Source organism: Daldinia childiae (genome assembly GCF_008694065.1).
Source record: "Daldinia childiae strain JS-1345 chromosome Unknown Scaffold7, whole genome shotgun sequence".
NCBI lineage: Eukaryota > Fungi > Ascomycota > Sordariomycetes > Xylariales > Hypoxylaceae > Daldinia > Daldinia childiae.
In genome coordinates, this window is record NW_022984648.1 from 1,119,727 (window position 1) to 1,138,736 (window position 19,010).

Below are 19,010 nucleotides of genomic sequence, written 5' to 3' on the forward strand. Positions count from 1 at the left end.
AGAGAAACTTCTATTCCAGCTTATCACAATCTCATAGCTACCACCCCTTGTTCTCCCTGTCTCCGTGCCGCACGATATATTATGTATCTCCAGATTTCTCCCCCACCGTCCTCTAACGTCCTTCATTAAAACTTCAGATAGATATCAGCCTGCGCCCGTCCTATGGTAGGAGCCGCAACCAGCTCGGAAATCTTCCGAAGCCGTGCCGCACTAGTTTCGTAGACAGCCGGCACCCCGGTCTCCGAAAAGGGGCGGCCGTCCTTGATTATCTCGGCTAGCCCCTTTGCGCATAGCAACACGTTCGGCATGCCGTGACCGTCGAAGCCGGCGCAGATGTATTGCCCCGGTTTAAACGGTACGTGGCCGGTGTGTGGCGCACTGTCTGCAGAGTACTATAAACCTGAGTGTTAGTCTAAGTCAGACTATCAAGAGATGATACCTCGATATAGCTTCAAGAAGAGTTAGGACACTCACACCCATAATGCCCGTCCAAATACTCTCCGTCTCAGTCTCGAACCCCTTCCACCCTGTAAACGTCCTCGCAGCCCAGCAGTCGAAATATGGCGCCGTGGACTCGATCAGTGTCGAGTCGTCATAATTCCTATACCACTCTTCCTTATCGTCGACAAACGCGCTCTTCCCGCCTCCCACAATAATACTGCCATCCTGGCGCAAGCCATAGTATGAATCGATCGAATTCGGGCTCTCCATTTCCAGTCCCGCCGATCCCAGCGGTATATTCGTGGCCGGCGCATCCGGCACAACCCTACACACAGTACCCCGAGCCGCATAAATCGCATCGTCGTACTCGGGCAGCAAACCCGCCGTATACGCATTCGTCGCAAAAACAACCCGTTTCGCGCGAGTCGCCCCCCTAGCCGTCGCCAGCGTCCAATAGCCCTCCCCATCCACCGTCTCGGAAACCCCGTGCACCGTTGTCTTCGTCTGCAAATTAACCCCCTTTCCCACTGCCCCTTCTAGAAGATGCATAACCAGCTTATACGGCCAGACCACATGCGCCGGGTACGTGAACGCGACCTTGGCCCCGGCGATCCCCGACACGCGCTCCGCGTCGCTCGGCCCGTGGTACGTGACGGAGCGCAGGGTCGGGCAGTTAAGTTTCGTCATGGCGTCCCATAGCTTCTTGATCTTGGCGGCTTCGGCTGCGTCCACGAACACGTCGCCCGTGGTGACCGCGCGCAAGTCGCAGTCGATGCCTTCGTCGCGGACGAGTGCAACGACGGCTTCCGCGTTGGCGGCTTCGAAGAGCGCGACTTGGTTCGCAGTCTCCAGGCCTTGCGCTTGCATGCGCGCCGCGAGGGCGACGAAGAGATCAGGGCGGATGTGCCCGCCTAGTAAAGGTTAGTAAGTAGGCATAAGACCGCAAGTCATATAAGAGTGTAGGTGAAGTATAGTGTAACAAGACTCACCGTTCCTGCCAGTAGCCCCTGAGCAAGCTTCCCGAGCCTCCAAGATAGTAATACTCGGCTTCGGTTCACTCTCAGGGCTATCCTTAAGCAGATAGTGCGCTAGAGCCGCGCCCGCAAACCCGGCGCCGATGATAACGATGTCCTGCTTCTCGGGGAGTTCCGGGGTACTGCGGTGGGAGTCGAGATGGTGTAGCTGCGTCCTCCAGTACGGGACCGTAGCGTTCTTCACAGGGAATGGTCCGGCCATTGTAGTGATGAGCATTGAGATATTAGTATTAGAACTAGAATTATGAGTAGATTTTTAATATATATCGATATGTCGATATTAACGTCGCAAAAACAAGGTATTGAACTCAATTACTCGTTTGTTTGCTTTCGCTGTGATGATATCGCCATATTTACGTTCATGATGAACCCATTCTTATACTCAACTTCATCGTGATAATGTGAGATATGTGTTCTATTTGCTTCAGATGAGTCACTTCTAGAAGCCGTCGTAATCAAGTGCGCAACAGGCTGATATCGAGCCAGGCCTAGAGACTCCCAACAATATTGGTATAGATATGGCTACGAGTTGTGTAAGAGCAGTGCGCGGACTATACAGCATCGTCAGTATACTCCAATACCGTCTATCTACTTCCTAGTCTCTCCTATCATCATCATCATCACGATCATCGTATCCAGTGATGGGTTAGTCCTCACAAGCGACATGCACTTCCATATCAGTGTACGTCAGCTCAGCAAAAGCTATTAGTCCTAGACTACATGCTCTCCACGAGCAATCAAAAGTGCGCGTATGTAGAACCACGTAGTCCTACACATCCATCGCACATCCGGTAATGACTCTACTCTACTCTACCTCGGATCACACATGGTGATTGTTAATCCATATACTCCTTCCCCTCTCCGGCATTGTATACCTTAGGTAGGTTAGGTAGACCAGACATACGTTAGCATTAGCATATATTTCGCAAGTCTACCTATAGTTACATACTAACCTAAACTCTTGGCACGATGACGATACCATCCCTGGACACATAGGGCTGCTGGCCCTTACAGATTCTAGCAAATCTAAGCACCCAACAAACCCCCCAGGCGAACGTAAATTATACCTCACCGCTCCTCAGCCCTAGGAAGTTTACGGCAGGAGGTAAGGTATAGATAGTCGAAAGCGGCCGGTCGCGCATGTGACGTTGTAGTAGAAAGCGCTTCTCCAAATGGAGCCTCAATCGCATCATACATGAGTGATGACGCGGCTCAGATAGCCCACGTAAGGCCCCGGTAGAAACAAACATTTCTCTGAATAACCGCAGCCTTACGTGCTTATCATAGAAATTATAGAGGGAAAAGACCGAGATATGGCTTATGTGTTAAACATGAAGAAATATTATATTCACGCATGGAATTAGAACTATTCCCAAATCCTCGTCTAATAGGATCAGTCCATTGTCTCATTTTGAAAGCTGGCTACACTATTATTCTCTTGAATATATAGCCGCCCTAAACGCCCATGTCAAATTCCATATGCCCCTATTAAACATCAACCGATGGTATACCTCAACGCCTGTCGCAATGCTGTTTAAAAACCCCTCGAAGATCCTCTCAAAACCCGGTATGGTTTAATTTCTCTGTCGCTTATTAGAAAACCCGCCCCTACCCGAACTCTCCCGAGCCCTCTTGCGCTCAATCTCCTCCTTCATAATGCGCTCAGCTTCGCTCATCTTCTTCGGCTCTCCAAAGGCCGGTGCTTTCTTCGACGCTCCCGCGAGCGCGTTCTTTTTCGCAGCCGCGAAGACGTTCTTGGGTTGAGGCTTCGCTGCCATTTTAAGCGAAATAGGAGCAGCGGCAGGTTTCTGGGTCGTGGGAGGTTGTTCTGGTGTAGCTGTTGATTCCTCTTTCTTCTCTGCGTCTTTCGGTGGCGGCACTGATATCTCTGGGGTAGATTTATCTGGAGAGGGTGTTGGTGCCGGCTGAGTAGCGGGCTTGACGCCAAAAGAGAGCTTGATCTTCTCTCCCTCTTGTCTCTTGAGTTCTTTGCCTTCCGAATTGTCGACCTCGTCCTCGTCTTGCTCACCCGCTTCCCTCTTCGCACGCTTGATTTGTTCCTTAATTAACATGTGTTCGCGCTCTTCGTCTCCCTTATCTTGCATCTCCTTCCTCCGCACCGCTTCTTTTCGCCGTAAGGCATCCGGGGAGTCATCTATCCATGCGATATGGATTCCCTTATCATTTTCCTCGACTCTGCAAATTCCTTCCCTTCCCAGGTGCTTTGCGAAGTCTGTAAGAGAATGCCATTTGGTAGCATTCATGTGGACATGCTCTTTGTTGGCGATGTAGTTCTGGTAAAAGTGGTTGATCTGCACTTGCTTCTCTCCGTGGGAGGTTCGTAGTAGCTGCAAGAAGTCCTTGATGAACTGACTGCTAAAGTCGTCGATATACTTCTTCGCATCCTCACCAACTAGCAGCATCTTTCTCGTGTGTGACTCGCTTTGGGTGTGCATCTTGAACGCATTGGCGTCCCGGCATTGCTTTTCGCATATTTGACAGTACCATCGAAGTCGCTGTAGTCCCTTCGATTTCATTTTATTGTTCAGGTACTTCGTCGATCCAAATTCTGCTTTCGGCATTTTGGCGGTATTGGTCTGGGTTGATATGTGTTTGTGATATAAGTATTCGAATTGTCGGTTAATTAAGAGCGTCGTGTCGTGTCGTGTCGTAGTTGGGGAGAGATTGACGATTTGCAATGGTGATGGATGATGAAGACTATGCGACGGACAGTGAGGAAGATAAGAAAGGTCAAGTGTGGCGCTGCAGCTGTTGACTTTATCGATAAAGTTTAACCCCTGTTATAGCAATTGGTAGTTGCCGAAATTCGGCATACTCGATTAACTTATATGCAAACAACGAATCAAAGCCCAGATTTAACCTCAAACTTACCCAGGTAGGTAAATACTAAAAATAATCATTATTTCTTAAAGCATAGTTGGAGAAGACATCAGTCATCACGAATTCAAAAATTGAATAACCTCATTTATTTAAGCACGCTTTAAGCAGATCAACGCCTCTATATCTATCAAGCTTTTATAGGTAGCCAAGCATAGGTAGGTAGCTTTAGCTCTAAGTATCAGGGCGTGTTGATGCCCAAACCCCCTTTTTTTCAACTGGTACATACTGACTAACCACCGTTTTATAGTGACCTATTTCACAAACACGAAACATGTATATCATGTTAAATGCCAGTATACCGTGCTACTAATCGAGGAATGTGAATAAGTTTGTATGTAATATGCTCATTGCCCTCGTAGCTTCCCTTGCATCGATAACACACGAGATATTAATCTCACTTGCGCCTGTTGTCGTAATTAGTAATATATCCAAAATAACACAAACTACTTGCATAATATACGCAGTCACATACCTTGCGATATCATCTCGATGTTGATGCTATGCTCTCCTAGCGTCGAGAACATGCGGCCAGCAATACCTGTCATATTCTTCATCTCTGCACCGACTAGACTTAGAATAGCCATATCGAGTAAGATACTGACGTCTCCGCATTCTTCTAGCTCTGTCATTGCTTTTTCGAAATGGCGGACGGACGGGCTCGAGGAATGGATGGCCATTGACACGTGAACCTCACTTGTGGAGATAAGGTCCACGGATATTCTATGGCTGTTGAGGATTGAAAACACCTTGGCGAAGAAACCGTGAGAAATGGAACGTTTGTTCGAGTGTACGTTGATGACAGTGATGTTGCTCTTGATAGAGACCGCAGTGGGTCTCCGAGGATGTTTTCGCAACGAGGAGTCCGAAGGCCTGGATCTCCTGATCTTCTGTGCTGGAGATTGTACTGGATCTGGAACCACGATGGTACCATTTCCACGAGGATTGTTCACATTCTTAATGCGAATTGGTATCGGCGGGTCTGCTTTGATTACTTGATCCATCGTTAGGTGGTGAATGACTTCGGAGCCGTAGAATGTGAGTTCTGCTGCCTCTGACGGGGTAATAGACGCGAGTAGCCTTGCCGTTGGTACTTTGGTGGGATCTGCCGTGAATATGCCGTCTACTTCCTTCCATATCTGCAACTCTTGAGCCTTCACTCCCACTGCGACCAGAGCTGCACATAAGTCAGTATATCCCCGCCCAATATCTCCGTCCATCAAACTTCCAGGGACGTTCCCGAAGAAACCCGTGACTACGGGGACTCTGTCATTGCAGGCCTGTATCCTCTTCCGGAAAATGGCTGCTGCATCTTTGTAAAATGCTGGACTTAATCGGTCGGAACTGTCATAATGCATAACATCAGACAAGTCCACATACTCTGCGTCAACATGCTACGAATATTGTCAGTTAAATAGGATAATAATGTCTTATCTGGAATTTGAACGAACCCTATCTTTTAATAAGTAGGTCATAAACCTGCAACTTAACTTCTCTCCAAAGCTAACTACTCGATCCTTGGATCTCGCGTTGACTTCCAAGTTAAATCGCTTAGCCGCAATGATGTAGTCTATTAATTCCTGGCAGTCCTCTTCTATGTTGGACGATACAGATTTTTGTAGGTCGGGATTTTTTATCCACTTCTGCGCTGCTGCGACATGGTCGACGCAAATATCTCGTATAACAAGCTTGGCTTTTTCGACGAGCTCATGCTGTGTGACTTCATTACTCGTCGCTGCTGATATAGCACGTAGATGCTTATAAACTTCTAGCAGTCTATATGAATATATCGTGTTAGATCAATTGGGACTAATTGCCCTTTCATAAAGCATTCAATGACTCACCGGCTAGTAGTACCGGTCACCTTCTTACCAGAACTTCTAGCAGAGCAAATGACGGCAATTTTATTCGACCTTAAGCTGGCTCTTATCATAACGTTAGTAACGTTTCGTAAAGGAACAAAGTTGCGATCTCATACCGAACAATTCCTTCAGCAATCTATATTCAAGTCGGAAAATGTCAGTCATACTATATTAGGCAAGAAAGGGTCGATGCATCACAAACGCTGTCTGGGAATTTCCCAACACTTGTGCCTCCGAATTTCTGTACTATCCAGCCTTCACTACTGGTGTTGCCTTGGAGTATAGCGTCCATGGCCATTGTGATATAAGAATGAATGAAATAAAATTCCGGCTCTGTGTTGATTAAAAATTTTATAGTAAAAGTAACTGAGTATGAACCTTATGATGTAGAAGTTGTGTGGGTTGATGGCGGGGCAGATTCAGTGTAACTAAACTGAGTTAACTATAGGTTAACAGGTAGCTATAAGTTATAGTTTGAATACTCTTCTAAAATTGGTGATACAAATCGTATGCATGTGTTTGCTTCAAATGAAAGAAGAGAGAATATAATAAGTAGGTAATTGATTGGAAGAATTAGGATATACTTGGCAGGCACTCACTTGTTGTTCGGATTCAGACATAAAAATTGAATTAGTCTACCTTAGAAAGGGGCCCCCGAATCGGAGGTTCTACGGCGGTGCCACGCCACAATTAGTCGGTAGCGAATGAAAAAATAGTATCCGCTTCGGGTTTTCATATGGTGGAAGCAGCTGTAGCTCATTACAGTCATAGTCGAATTGCGGGGCATAAAGGCGGGACCCCTATTCCCTTTTCGCCGGTAGTCTGTTTCTCGTGTAATTGAGGTCATAATTTAAATATATTTGAAACTTACCTCCATATAGCACCTCCAAATACCAACAGCGTACATATATACCTCCTTTTATTATTGTGACTCATTATTTAATCGGCAAGATGTTGGAATAGCTTCCAAAAATCCCAACTCATCTCGCTAAACTTATAGTCATCTAGGTTGGGTTAGTATCTTGCATCTGTTCGGTATCCTGTCTTACATACAGTGAACCATGTTATATAGCTACCACAATCGTCACCTACAAGACACGTAAGAAAAGTAACCATAGTATAAGAATCCTTCAGAGCGCAACTGGCTGCGCGTGGGCAGATGTAAATAGCTACGGGTATCATACAAGCCATGTTACACAAGTATTCAGACCTCCTATCCTATCGGAGTACCAAGGCGAATATCCATGCCGCCCCTTATACACCCGGGGCCAAAACCCCTCCTCCTGACCATACATGCATTTTGTCCTTTATAAAATCAAGGACCAACTATACCGGCCCAACCCTCAAAAGCTCTTTTCCGTGCCTCGAAAATGTACGCCCTGTCCGTTACAAAATTACCACTTAAACGACCCTGCCAGACATATACCCCGGAATCCTCAAACCATGGGGTCCTAGCTGTCTATCGTGTTCGGTCATACCGTCATACCTTCGTGTACGTAGGTCATGTTTTGCCCGATCGGGCAAATAGTTAAACAACACCACCGACACCGAATATTAATATATAGTCTCTAACACCCCTGAGACTCGTACTGATCCTATTGGACCGACTCCTCCAGGTTTAGAGAATGTAGGCTCTGGTCCTGACCTTCCTGGTAGTCGAATTTTTCCATAGGAAAGTCCTCCTCTGGAGTCCTGATCCCAATTCCGCTATCGTCGTGGTTCACTGACATGTGGAGGGAGTCTGTACCATTGACTTCGAGCTGAGACGGGAAAGGGGCGCGGTCTGGTTGCGGCTGGGAAATATGCGAGATACTCTGATCATCGCTACCAACACGCGAACCTCGCAAGGTCACGTCGTTACCATCTACTGGAGGCTTAATCTCGCTGCCAACGGGAGGTTGCGAGTTCTTCGACTTCATGAAACCGCCGTATTCGGCCAGGAACGAAACCATCTCGTCAAGCCAGCACTTCGTCACCCACCACGCTCCAAAACTATTGCTCTGGCGCATGGTAAGATCACGCATAACCTCTAACCCGACACGTTGCACGCACCAAACAATATCCGTTGCCGCGGCATAGGGGAATCGTTTCTGGAGAGATAATAGGAAGTCGACCCATCGTTCAAGGAAGTGTTCCGAGCTACCATTAGAAGCATTTGACGACGGTAAGCCTCGTCTGTTGTTGAGCGCTATCTCCCCATAAAGATATTTACACTCTTCACTCCAAGGGACGTTCACGGGGTCGATCAGGTCTCGGATTTCATTAAACAAGAGATCAACTAAATCATCCATTCCTCTAGTTGGAACGCATTCGGCAAGCTTGCGGACCCTGACCCCTGACATCCAATCCAGATACATCTGATCTCTATTCGCAGAAATCGAAAGCATATTTGCCGCAGCATGAGCTGTGAGGTTAACTCGTAGAGTGCGGTCAAGCAGACCCGCGAATATAGTAGCAGGGGCCTCCTTGGCCTGGACTACGTGTCTCGGCTGTCCATGAAAAGACTCGCGAATGTGTGAGACTAATTGCTGCGATATTTTCTCGAACGCGTTCAATACGGGTTGAGGAATGGCTTGTAGTACGAGGCTGTAGATGATCTGGATCATGCGTTGGTAAAGTACATAATCACACTCTTCTATCCACGGCGCGATGCTGGGGTGAGAGAAGAGTTTCTGTACGGGCATGGTGAGTGTGCCCTGAAAAGAGGTGTAGAGATGAAAGAAAGCCTTCTCCTTGCAATAGCGAATACACTCCACTAGGGATGTGCAGTGAGATCGGTAGAGAGCAGTCAGAGACATTGCCGCATCTGGGTCCGTTCCATTGGGTAAGAACGGCTCGATCTTAGGTAGAATGAGGGCCTCGGCTGATTTGGAAGGATGCTCGGGCTCTATAAATGCTAAGCGTATAATAGTTTTAGAGTTAGATGAATGTAGCTGATCTAGATGCTTGACTTCGCATTGGTTATACAAGCTATGAGTTCGGGAGATTGCCGAGCGTGAGCCAGCTGGGGTATCAGATTGCTGCACCAGCGTAGGTGACGGAAGAGCTGAATGCTGTACGTCCAATACAGGGGATTGGGACTGCGCGACACTGTTGGGCATGAGAACAGGTCTTGCAAACGAGTTAGTAGCGGGTGACACAGACCTCAAAGAACGCGCAAAGGGGGCCGGTTCCGGGAAGGGAATCGCGGGCTGGATAGAGGGTTCTCTGGACTTGGGCTGATCACCCAGTAAAGTGAAATCGACATAGTGGTATTTTGATTCTCCACGGACGCCAAGTCTTCGAGTTTTAAGACCAGGGAAAAGGACTCGAACAAGCTTCCCAAAACTAGCAGGATTCAAGACAGTTATTCTCTCCGTCGCACAGCGGGATGCATAGTTGGCATAGACTCGGCCTCGAGGTACGGAACCTCTACCCTTCGCACAGACCCCATTGATCCTATATGGAGTCAGAACCCATCTTATTTATACTAGTAAAAATGCTTTTTGACTCTTAAATAACTTACCAAAGCATAGCGAAGATCTGGCGAGCGCGCTCAGAATTAGGGCCACGCTCATTACCATGAAGCTCCTTTGCTACATCCGCAAGGGTACGGCTCTTATTAGCTTGAAATAGCTGGCGCATCTCAAGCTCATTGTTCGCACTAGTGCGGCTCGAAGGGGGTTTCGAGCCTCGCGGCGGTCCAGCAAGCGAGTCAACCTCATCGGCCTCGTCACGATCCATCATCTGGCTATCGGCGTCCGTAAAGCTCGCATTTCCAGTAAATGTCTCGGCTGATACAGCAGGGTGCAGGTTAGGATGTTGAGCGTATGACATGCCAAGCCCGACGGCAGAGTGCATACTCGAACCCATCGCGAACGACTGGCCGACTGGCATCTGGGAGGCAGGACGAAGCATCATATCTCCGGCCGGCATGGGTTGAACTGCCGATGACATATCTCTCGAGGGGACGTGATCGTTCGAAACCCACTGATCCGTAAAAGCGCCATGGTGCGCCATTAAGGCTTGCTGATCGAGGGTTGGTTGCGTCGCGACGCTATGGATCGAGGCGGTCGAAGCCCTCGATATAGTCCTCTGTCTCTGGTTATGCTGCGACATTGCGCCGACTTCAAGAGGCTGAGAGTCTATATGATAATTAGAGGACATAATAAGGAAGAGTCATGCATGCATTGAATTGATGTGAGATCATAGTGGACACTCGCTCATGTTTCTCGGGCTTCGATAGTAAGAATGGGCTTACCAGTCTCCATGTGCTTAGGGTTGTTTACCCCCGAACAGTGAGATGCGACCACAATATAAACAACACAGGCAAAGAAGCGGCGAGTAGCGAAGAAAAGAAACGCGCCACGAGGCGATTAAAGAAAGAATACAGAATAAAGATAAAGTAAAAGCACTACTCGAGATTAGTGCATGCAATAGAATGTTGAGTATCGCGATGATGCATCAGTCCGAGCGACAAGCCCTTGACGATTCTGTTGGATGAGAGGCAGAAAATGGCGGAGACGACTAGCCAAACAACAAGAAAACTCTCGTCGGGGCAACGGTGGATTGCTGAACTCTGGATGGCTGGAAATTGAGCATGGACGTATTACCTAAGCTATAATTACTTATTTGTGGCTGGTAAACACCTTTTAAAAAGAGCAGGGGTGGTTACATATGTAGAAGTAAGCTGTACTCGGAAGCTACGAAGTACATATGTAGTGTTCAAGCTTTGACCTATGGAAGCCGCGCTAAACTTGACCTATCACGTGTCAGCAACAACAAAGTTTTATTTACATACCCGCACTTTCTTTAGTGGGATTCAATGGAGGTATTCCGTACCTTAAGTTATTTAGATATTTACTATCCTTTGCACTGACTACCTCCTAATCAATATCATTAATTTGAATATCCGCAACTTCGTACAAATGAAGCGCTACTATAAATGAAGACATTAAATATTTCACGTTGCGTACCTGCTCACACAACTGGGTATGTGTTAGTACCTATTTAATTTCTTTCCCGATTACTATCTGCTTGGTGTAATCGGTGTAATCACCGGGCGGGGTATGCAAAATACCTCCGTAAGAAGGTACGTATTTGGATATGCATGTATGAGACATATTCCACGTAGAATGTATGTAGAATTTAGCGCAGAAGGTACATGTGTATGTATAAGGTCGGTTAGAGGTACCTTAGCGTCTATAGGGGGGTCTACCAAACGGTATATATACTGTATATATACTATCCAAAAAATTGAACCGCACTAATACTTATATGGAAAAGTTGCAGTTGGAATTTTGAACCGTTAAACCTAATTGAGTAGTTCAAAAAATTATAAACGTTTTAAAAGATGAACGCTAAACCGAAATGAGCCGCTTATATAATGAGCCGTGTTTATACTGTATAAGTACGGCTCATTATGGCTGAACCGCTTAAAATCTGAACGGTTCATATGGTGTATAGGCATATGTAACAAAAGGGAGGTACAGCCTCATACTAATTGTATGGTGCTGCCATACTAATTATATGAGGCTGTACTTTTTATTATTTTTACATGTCGCATATTTATTTTTTACTTAAATATNGATGAACGCTAAACCGAAATGAGCCGCTTATATAATGAGCCGTGTTTATACTGTATAAGTACGGCTCATTATGGCTGAACCGCTTAAAATCTGAACGGTTCATATGGTGTATAGGCATATGTAACAAAAGGGAGGTACAGCCTCATACTAATTGTATGGTGCTGCCATACTAATTATATGAGGCTGTACTTTTTATTATTTTTACATGTCGCATATTTATTTTTTACTTGAATATTTATTTTTTACTTAAATATTACAGTCACAATGTCACAGGTTTCATTTTTCAATTGGTTAAGTCACGGACATCATTCAAATAGACCAATCAATATAAGTAGTCACGTTACGCGCACGTACATGGTATTCTTAGTGTGGTATATATGTATTTAACAGGGCAGGTGCGCACACACCACATACCACATACCACATACAAGGCCACATACAAGGCCACACATACTAAATCAATTGAATCTATTTAATTAGGTCTATTTAATGAGGTCTATTTGACTAGGTCTATTTGATTGGTAAGTCTATTTCTATTGAATTGAATCTATTATATACCATATATATATTGAGCTGTAAATATACGACTTATTTGATTGGTCGGTTCATATCCCTGAACGGTTCAATTTTTTGAACCGCTCATTCTGATTGAACGATATTTATACCGCTTATTCAATTGAACGGTATAGATATGGCTCTATCACATATACGTTTAAAAATATTGGCACGTGCGGCGGGGGAGCCGTACCAATACTATTCAACTAATGAATGGTAAAAATAGGGATACGTAAATAATTTGAGCGGTATATTGTAATAAACAGTATATGTACAGTTTAGGATAAATGAGCCGAATATACGGATGTCCCTTTCAAAAGTTTTTACCATAGGGAACCCCTGTCAAGATTGTCGCCAGCTGTCTGGTACTTGCCTGCAACTGTCGGGTGATTTAAAGTTGTATACATTATTATCCCTAATGTTTACTACTAAGCTTTACAGCCAAATATAATTCTAAAATAAAACAAAAAACTATCATATTAAAAATGATTGTTTTATATTTATAATTTACGTTTTTGAAGAATTTCAGAATTTAGTTTCAGAAAGTTATATCCTATTGAAATAGCAGAGTAAAATAAAATACACATGTTGAAAAGGTGAGCAGTTGTTGCCAAGCTTGGTCAAAGCTTGCCGGGGGTGACAAGGGTCTTCCTATGGTAAAAACTTTTGAAAGGGACATCCGTATACAGTTATGTCAACCCATAGCAAGACGGTAAGGTACCTAGCTTCCATCTATACATGCTATGATGTACCTAACCTAAGACCTAGCCCGGGCGGATATCGTCCTTAATCCAATGAATTAACTGTTACGGTAAATTGATTTCGCAGTCGTGGCTGGCCTTCCGTCATAGTCTCCTTCGCGTCCTACCCACTACAGTACGCCCCTTGTAATAATGTTATTCAGCGGACCCCTAGAGCTACTTTGCTAAAATCCTGAAGCGTATATCTATTGTCGCCCTATGAGGTTGTTATAGCTTTTCGAAAACGTCGTTTCAGGGTATTTTATGCTATAAAAACCTGGTATAATAGTTGAGATGCTTTAAAGGGCGTTTGTCTATCCAGAATTAGAAGCCTTGTTTTGTATCGTGCACGTCCAGTAAGCTAACATTATTACAAGGGGCGTACTGTACGTAATTTCGTTGCTCCCCTTTCCCACAATTCGGCATCCGATTTTTTTTTTTTACAATACCATCATCGTTATCCAGTTCATTAACCGCTTATAAAAGAATACGTAGTCGTGTTTAGTTCATTACATACCTATTACCTAGGTACCTACCTAAGTACTTAACCTAAATAACAACATCGTGCGATACCTCTTTTCTTGCATACTAGAATACTCGCATACCAACAATACCAACAAATCAAACTTCCTTGCCGTAAGTCCGGCAGTCTCCGGATCCCACATCCCTAGCCGCCTTGTCCCATTCCTACGTGTACATATTAAGCAAGGTGGCTTTTCGCTAACCCTAAAACATTACCACAGCTACTTTGCTTTGACATCAGCAGCAGCTTCTTTCCCCCGCCTCTGCGCAACCATATTACCTTTTATCAACCTTCCAAGTCCACAGACATCTTTCTTCGAACTCTTTACAGCTCTACGAATAAATCATAGAAAAAATGTCTGCACAAGATCGTGTCCAGCATTATATATCCCAGCTCGACCGTGAGGTACGTCATATCGTATATCCTATTCATATATCCTATACCCTGGCCTGTTGGGCTATTTCGATATCGACCGGGTCGCATGCTTCTTAAGACTAACGAGAAGATAGCTCTCCAAGTACCCTGCTCTTAGCAACCTCGAAAAGCAGTTTGGAGTTCCTAAGGTTTATGCTGTTCTCGGCGTAGCCTCCCTCTACTTATTCTTCATCATTTTCAACCTCGGCGGTCAACTCCTGACCAACTTCGCCGGCTTCGTGGTCCCCGGATACTACTCTTTGGCAGCCCTATTTAGTTCCACCAAGGCAGATGACACTCAGTGGCTAACCGTACGTTCCATTATTGATCCGGACTAGATTTTTCCTTAGCTAACTTGCTTCAGTACTGGGTTGTCTTTGCCCTATTCTCGTAAGCGAATAATAACGCGGCCCTCCCATATCGTCCTACGTCACTAATTTATATTACAGAGTTGTTGAGAGCGCCGTCAGCGTTGTCTACTGGTTTCCCTTCTACTATACCTTCAAGTTTGTCTTCTTGCTTTGGCTTTCGCTGCCCATGTTCAGGTTCGTATTCTATTACATAGCTTTCAATTACCTCATCGGACTAATGATATGTAGCGGCGCCCAACTTATCTTCCGATCTTTCCTGCAGCCAATGCTTGGACGACACTTTTCCGAGTCTGGCTCAACTGCTGCCAACTTGCGCGCCAAGGCCGACTCTTTTGGCAAGGACCAGTAAACTAGCTTATTTGATCGGGCCACCGCTATGAGCATGGACAAGCAGAGCAATCCACACATGCTCTAGTGGATACAAATTCGTCAAGTTAACATGACTACTGGCAACTCGTCAGTGACAGTCCATGGCCGGGGTTTCTCACCCTAAAGAAGAATGGAGGAACTATAGTTGTGATGCAGTTGGGAAAGGATATCTATCGTGTTGGAGGATGCTGTCCTTTCCTAGAAATTGTTTCCTTGGACGATTATAGAACTCAGTGGGTTGGTGCGTATAGAGGTTAACCCGTAAATGATATTGCATTTTACCACATTCTTGAATATCCAACTCGGTATCAAATGCCTACGATATGCGAAATCTTGTAGTCGATCTTGCAGCATGTGCATGCATGTCTAATCATTACGCGATAGGGCAATCTAAGGACTTAATATTCCGAGCAAGTAGGAATATACTGTTGAGTTACCCGAATCTTAATTATATCAATAATCATATTTTGGACTCTAAAGCGTTTACGTAGACATTCGTCAAGAGATAAATGCACAACGGCCTTATGAATATAGTATATGATGCGACGAGTTAATTATTGAATGCTGCTAGCTTTTATTAGTAAATATCCGCGCTGGTTCCTCTTGACATCGATATTTCGTAGCACAGGGTTCAGACATGCCGATTTTTTCCGCAAGTTCAACCACTGCGCAGACTATCGTGACGACAGATTACACATTTTGTTGGCTGAACACTATTGGATTACCAGGCTCAAAAGAGATCATCAGAGCTGATGCAGAATGCAATAAGAAAATCTGCATGGCTTACCTACAATATCAAACAGCTCTGGCGTAACCTGTGCTTATATAAGTTGGCCGAGGTGTCTATAGAAATTTCTATGTATGGTTATCAACTGTCCAAACTTGTTTCAGGTCATCATCGCATCATGGTAGCCAGCAGTTAAGGGCCCTCGTGACAATGGTTTTTAACAAGGGATACACAATGAAGTTACTCTCGACGCACACATCGGAGTCGCCAGCAGCGTAGAAATCAAATTGGCAGGCTGGCGATGATTTGAGTTGGTGGTCTTTAAAATGATGAAAAAAGAAGAAAGAGAAACAAAAGTCACCGGACAAAAAGTTAAAAACTTAACATGCCGATTTTTTTTCAGGACGGCTCCACTTGCATGGCTCCACCAAATTAATTACCATAGGAGGCAAGAGCGAGCAGAGCTTGCTGTGGTATAGTCACCTGGCGGTCGGCTGGCTAAATGCAGTCGCCTACCTAAGCAATGAGCAAGAGCGACAAAGGTAGCAAAAGGGAGCTAGGCCTAATTTATCATACGCCATAGGAACGCTGGAAAAGTTGGAACTTTTGAAACTTCTTCCCCACGAATGAGCTCGCCGAATAACTTAATATACAATATACCAAAGAAACCCGTCACTCTTCTCGATATTGACTTTACCGAAAATACCATACAGCAGTACCGACTAAAATTCGAAAATCCTTCCACCCTTACCTCATCCACAATCCTAAGATCATCACTTGCATCTTTTCACATCGTTTAGATCTACATACTTGAACCGCCCACCATCTCCCACCTCCCACCTCCCACCTTCACGTGGCGTATCATATTAGCGAAGCTTCCCAATAGTATTGTTAAAAAGAGCGTGGTTCGACGAGTTTTTGAATTGTAGACGGTGTATCGGTGGTACTGGGGAGTTTCAACACACTCGTCCTACTGGGAGCGACCGACGTACGTGCTAGTAGTTCAACATGGATAGACAGGAATCGATATGGACTCGTCGTAACAAGTGAGTCCGACCTTGTCCGTGTCGAGATTCCCGCTTCGTCTTGAGTACTAACCGCTTCTACTCCTGTAGTGTTACCAACCTCTCTCTGTCCACGCCGAGTCAGTCCGATAATTCCACAACCCCGCGGGACTTCTCGAGTCTAGCACGTCGAAATGGCACCACTTCATCCCACGGCCGCTCGAACGCCTTTGGCGCGACGACTCCCGGCGGCACCCTGACCTCTCCTACTAGCGCCGGAGGGGCTAATCAGTTTGGCCTCGGATCCGGCGCATTCGCATCGTTCGGTTCGGCCAAGACTCCCAAGTCTCAAGGAAATCCCTTCGAGCAAGCCATGGGTGCAGTTGGCGCCAAGACCCCCTCCTCCGAGAAGACGGCAAAGGAAGCTATGCGATCCACCACCGGCAAACCTTCCATGGGCTCCATTTCTGAGACGAGCGCTCAGCATGCGTCTGCGGCATCAACACACCCTCTCCGCGACACGTGGGTCTTTTGGTACAGGCCGCCTATCACTAAGGCCAACGGCTATATCGAATATGACAAGACGTTACATGCTATGATGTCAGTTAAGACTGTCGAGGAGTTTTGGCTGGCCTATTCACACTTGAAACGGCCCTCGTCGTTACCTACGGTATCAGACTACCATTTCTTCAAGAAGGGTATCCGTCCAATATGGGAAGACGACGAAAACAAGCTCGGCGGAAAGTGGGTACTGCGACTGAAGAAAGGTGTCGCTGATCGGTACTATGAAGATCTTCTGATGGCCTGCGTTGGCGACCAATTTGGAGACGAGACCGATGAGCTCTGCGGTGTTGTACTGAGTATGCGCAACGGAGAGGACGTGCTGAGTATTTGGACTCGTAGCACTGGACAGAAAGTCCTCAAGATCCGGTACGTCTATTCATTATATCTCTCGTTAGGTACTTTTTTACTTACAATTATCAGTGAGACGATGCGGCGCGTGCTGAACTGTCCACCCGAAACTCGCATCGAGTTCAAGAGCCACGACGCTAGTATGCAGCAGCGTTCTGCTATTGACGAGATGCGCCGCGAGAAGGCGGCGCAGAACCACCACAGCGATAAGCGAACCCATAACAACAATAACAAAAATCGACAGTTACAAGACGAGCAGCAGCGATCGTAGCGGGATCAGGAAAGATTCGAACCCTGTCGATTATGAGGTGGCTTTACAAATAAATATTCGCATTTTCATGCATGGTTTTTCCCGCGCAGAATCATTACGGTGAGGACGGTCCCGACTAGAAAAACAAGCAGTGAATTGTATTAGGGTAGAAGCGTTCTGATCAATGCGAAAACAGGCCATTCTTGTTTATTGGGTTATGCTGCTTGTTGCTGCCTGCTTGGGGTTTCGTCTCGTCTCAAACGTCTCGTCCCCTCCTCATTCGACGACGCCCTGTGTTTGCTTGCTAGCCATGACACGAAAAAAAAAAAAAGCCCCCCAAAAACTCTTCCAAGTGGCTCCTCCTACTTACCCCCCTCATCCCCAAGAGCCGGGTCTAGGATGAATGTGTAACTAAAATTTTCAGATGCCGATGACGTCTGTATGTATGTGTGTATATGTTATGTGTTGTATGTGTACATTATGGAGGGGGGATGTCATATGATTATGATAGGTTCTTGCGGCATGTTTGGTTTCTTTTTTAGTGTGTGTGGTTAAATGCGTCTGACGAAAAAGAAAACCCCCCGAAACCAAATAATACACACCCCCTTGTGGTTGGTAAGGACGGGCCCGACGAGCTAGGCTGTCGGGCCGTATGATTCTACGCTTTGATGTATTGTATAGGTAGCTGTATTAAAATTCAGACGCTGCTGGAGGCTAGCGGTGGTCTAGTTACATGATGAATAGGTGTCTAAGGAAACTAGGGATTTGGGAATTAAGAGTCTTTGAGATGTGCAGATGGTATTTCTAGATCGAGTGTAGAGATGGAGGAGGATTGTGGTAACTATGTATATGCTCTCAAGTAGTATATAAGATGAAATAGTCTGTCCATGGGCTTGGTTGAATAGGAGGAACTCACCCCGGAGTATGTAGACATTGCTTCTTAAAGGTAAGACACACGTTGTATGGATTAAACACCTACTCTAGGTGTGAACCTAGGGGACACTGACACTGATACTGATACGCTGGTGCTTGGCCTGTGAGGTCCTTTGAGTTGGAGAGGTATAACGTAATACTAGCGATTAGTTACATTGCGGAAGATACTAACTCTGGTGTGAGTCGTTTCACCGTGTTCAACGGGAGAATATGTCCTACCGACTATAAGTCTGATCATAAAGTATATCTTACTTATATACATGTATGTACTTTTCTCAAGCTTCTTTTCTATCTCAAGGAAACTAGTATGGAAATATAGGGAAGAGGGCAATAGATAGTTCAGGAAGAGGGAGGGATATATGTCCCTTCCTTTTACCCTTGGGTATATTCGTCATCATACAAAAACTTAA

The 19,010-nt window shown here is 45.6% G+C and overlaps 6 protein-coding genes across 7 annotated transcripts; 2 read left to right on the top strand and 4 right to left on the bottom strand.

The window, feature by feature from the left end:
* Positions 1–125: 125 nt before the first annotated feature.
* GL218_06595 (uncharacterized protein) lies at positions 126–1,692 on the bottom strand (the record flags this gene model as incomplete). Of its 2 annotated transcripts, none has more annotated exons than XM_033583318.1 (3): positions 126–392; positions 475–1,352; positions 1,431–1,692. In XM_033583318.1, the coding sequence occupies 3 exons, from the start codon at positions 1,690–1,692 to the stop codon at positions 126–128; spliced, it is 1,407 nt and encodes a 468-aa protein (XP_033433484.1). The 2 variants fall into 2 exon arrangements, with proteins under 2 accessions (XP_033433484.1, XP_033433483.1); XM_033583317.1 differs by having other exon boundaries at positions 1,431–1,677.
* Positions 1,693–3,049: 1,357 nt separating this feature from the next.
* GL218_06596 (KIN17-like protein) lies at positions 3,050–4,057 on the bottom strand (the record flags this gene model as incomplete). Its single annotated transcript, XM_033583319.1, has 1 exon — positions 3,050–4,057. The coding sequence occupies one exon, from the start codon at positions 4,055–4,057 to the stop codon at positions 3,050–3,052; it is 1,008 nt and encodes a 335-aa protein (XP_033433485.1).
* Positions 4,058–4,682: 625 nt separating this feature from the next.
* GL218_06597 (putative aspartokinase) lies at positions 4,683–6,533 on the bottom strand (the record flags this gene model as incomplete). The annotated part of the gene is made up of 6 exons (XM_033583320.1): positions 4,683–4,780; positions 4,849–5,767; positions 5,825–6,149; positions 6,218–6,298; positions 6,352–6,371; positions 6,438–6,533. The coding sequence occupies 6 exons, from the start codon at positions 6,531–6,533 to the stop codon at positions 4,683–4,685; spliced, it is 1,539 nt and encodes a 512-aa protein (XP_033433486.1).
* A 1,297-nt stretch (positions 6,534–7,830) lies between these two features.
* On the bottom strand, positions 7,831–10,333 carry GL218_06598 (Transcriptional regulator RFX1; the record flags this gene model as incomplete). The annotated part of the gene is made up of 3 exons (XM_033583321.1): positions 7,831–9,325; positions 9,380–9,673; positions 9,741–10,333. The coding sequence occupies 3 exons, from the start codon at positions 10,331–10,333 to the stop codon at positions 7,831–7,833; spliced, it is 2,382 nt and encodes a 793-aa protein (XP_033433476.1).
* A 3,641-nt stretch (positions 10,334–13,974) lies between these two features.
* Positions 13,975–14,754, top strand: GL218_06599 (Protein yop-1; the record flags this gene model as incomplete). Its single annotated transcript, XM_033583322.1, has 5 exons — positions 13,975–14,025; positions 14,130–14,345; positions 14,399–14,424; positions 14,484–14,579; positions 14,634–14,754. The coding sequence occupies 5 exons, from the start codon at positions 13,975–13,977 to the stop codon at positions 14,752–14,754; spliced, it is 510 nt and encodes a 169-aa protein (XP_033433477.1).
* Positions 14,755–16,509: 1,755 nt separating this feature from the next.
* GL218_06600 (Eukaryotic translation initiation factor NCBP) lies at positions 16,510–17,688 on the top strand (the record flags this gene model as incomplete). Its single annotated transcript, XM_033583323.1, has 3 exons — positions 16,510–16,547; positions 16,617–17,435; positions 17,490–17,688. The coding sequence occupies 3 exons, from the start codon at positions 16,510–16,512 to the stop codon at positions 17,686–17,688; spliced, it is 1,056 nt and encodes a 351-aa protein (XP_033433364.1).
* Positions 17,689–19,010: the final 1,322 nt, after the last annotated feature.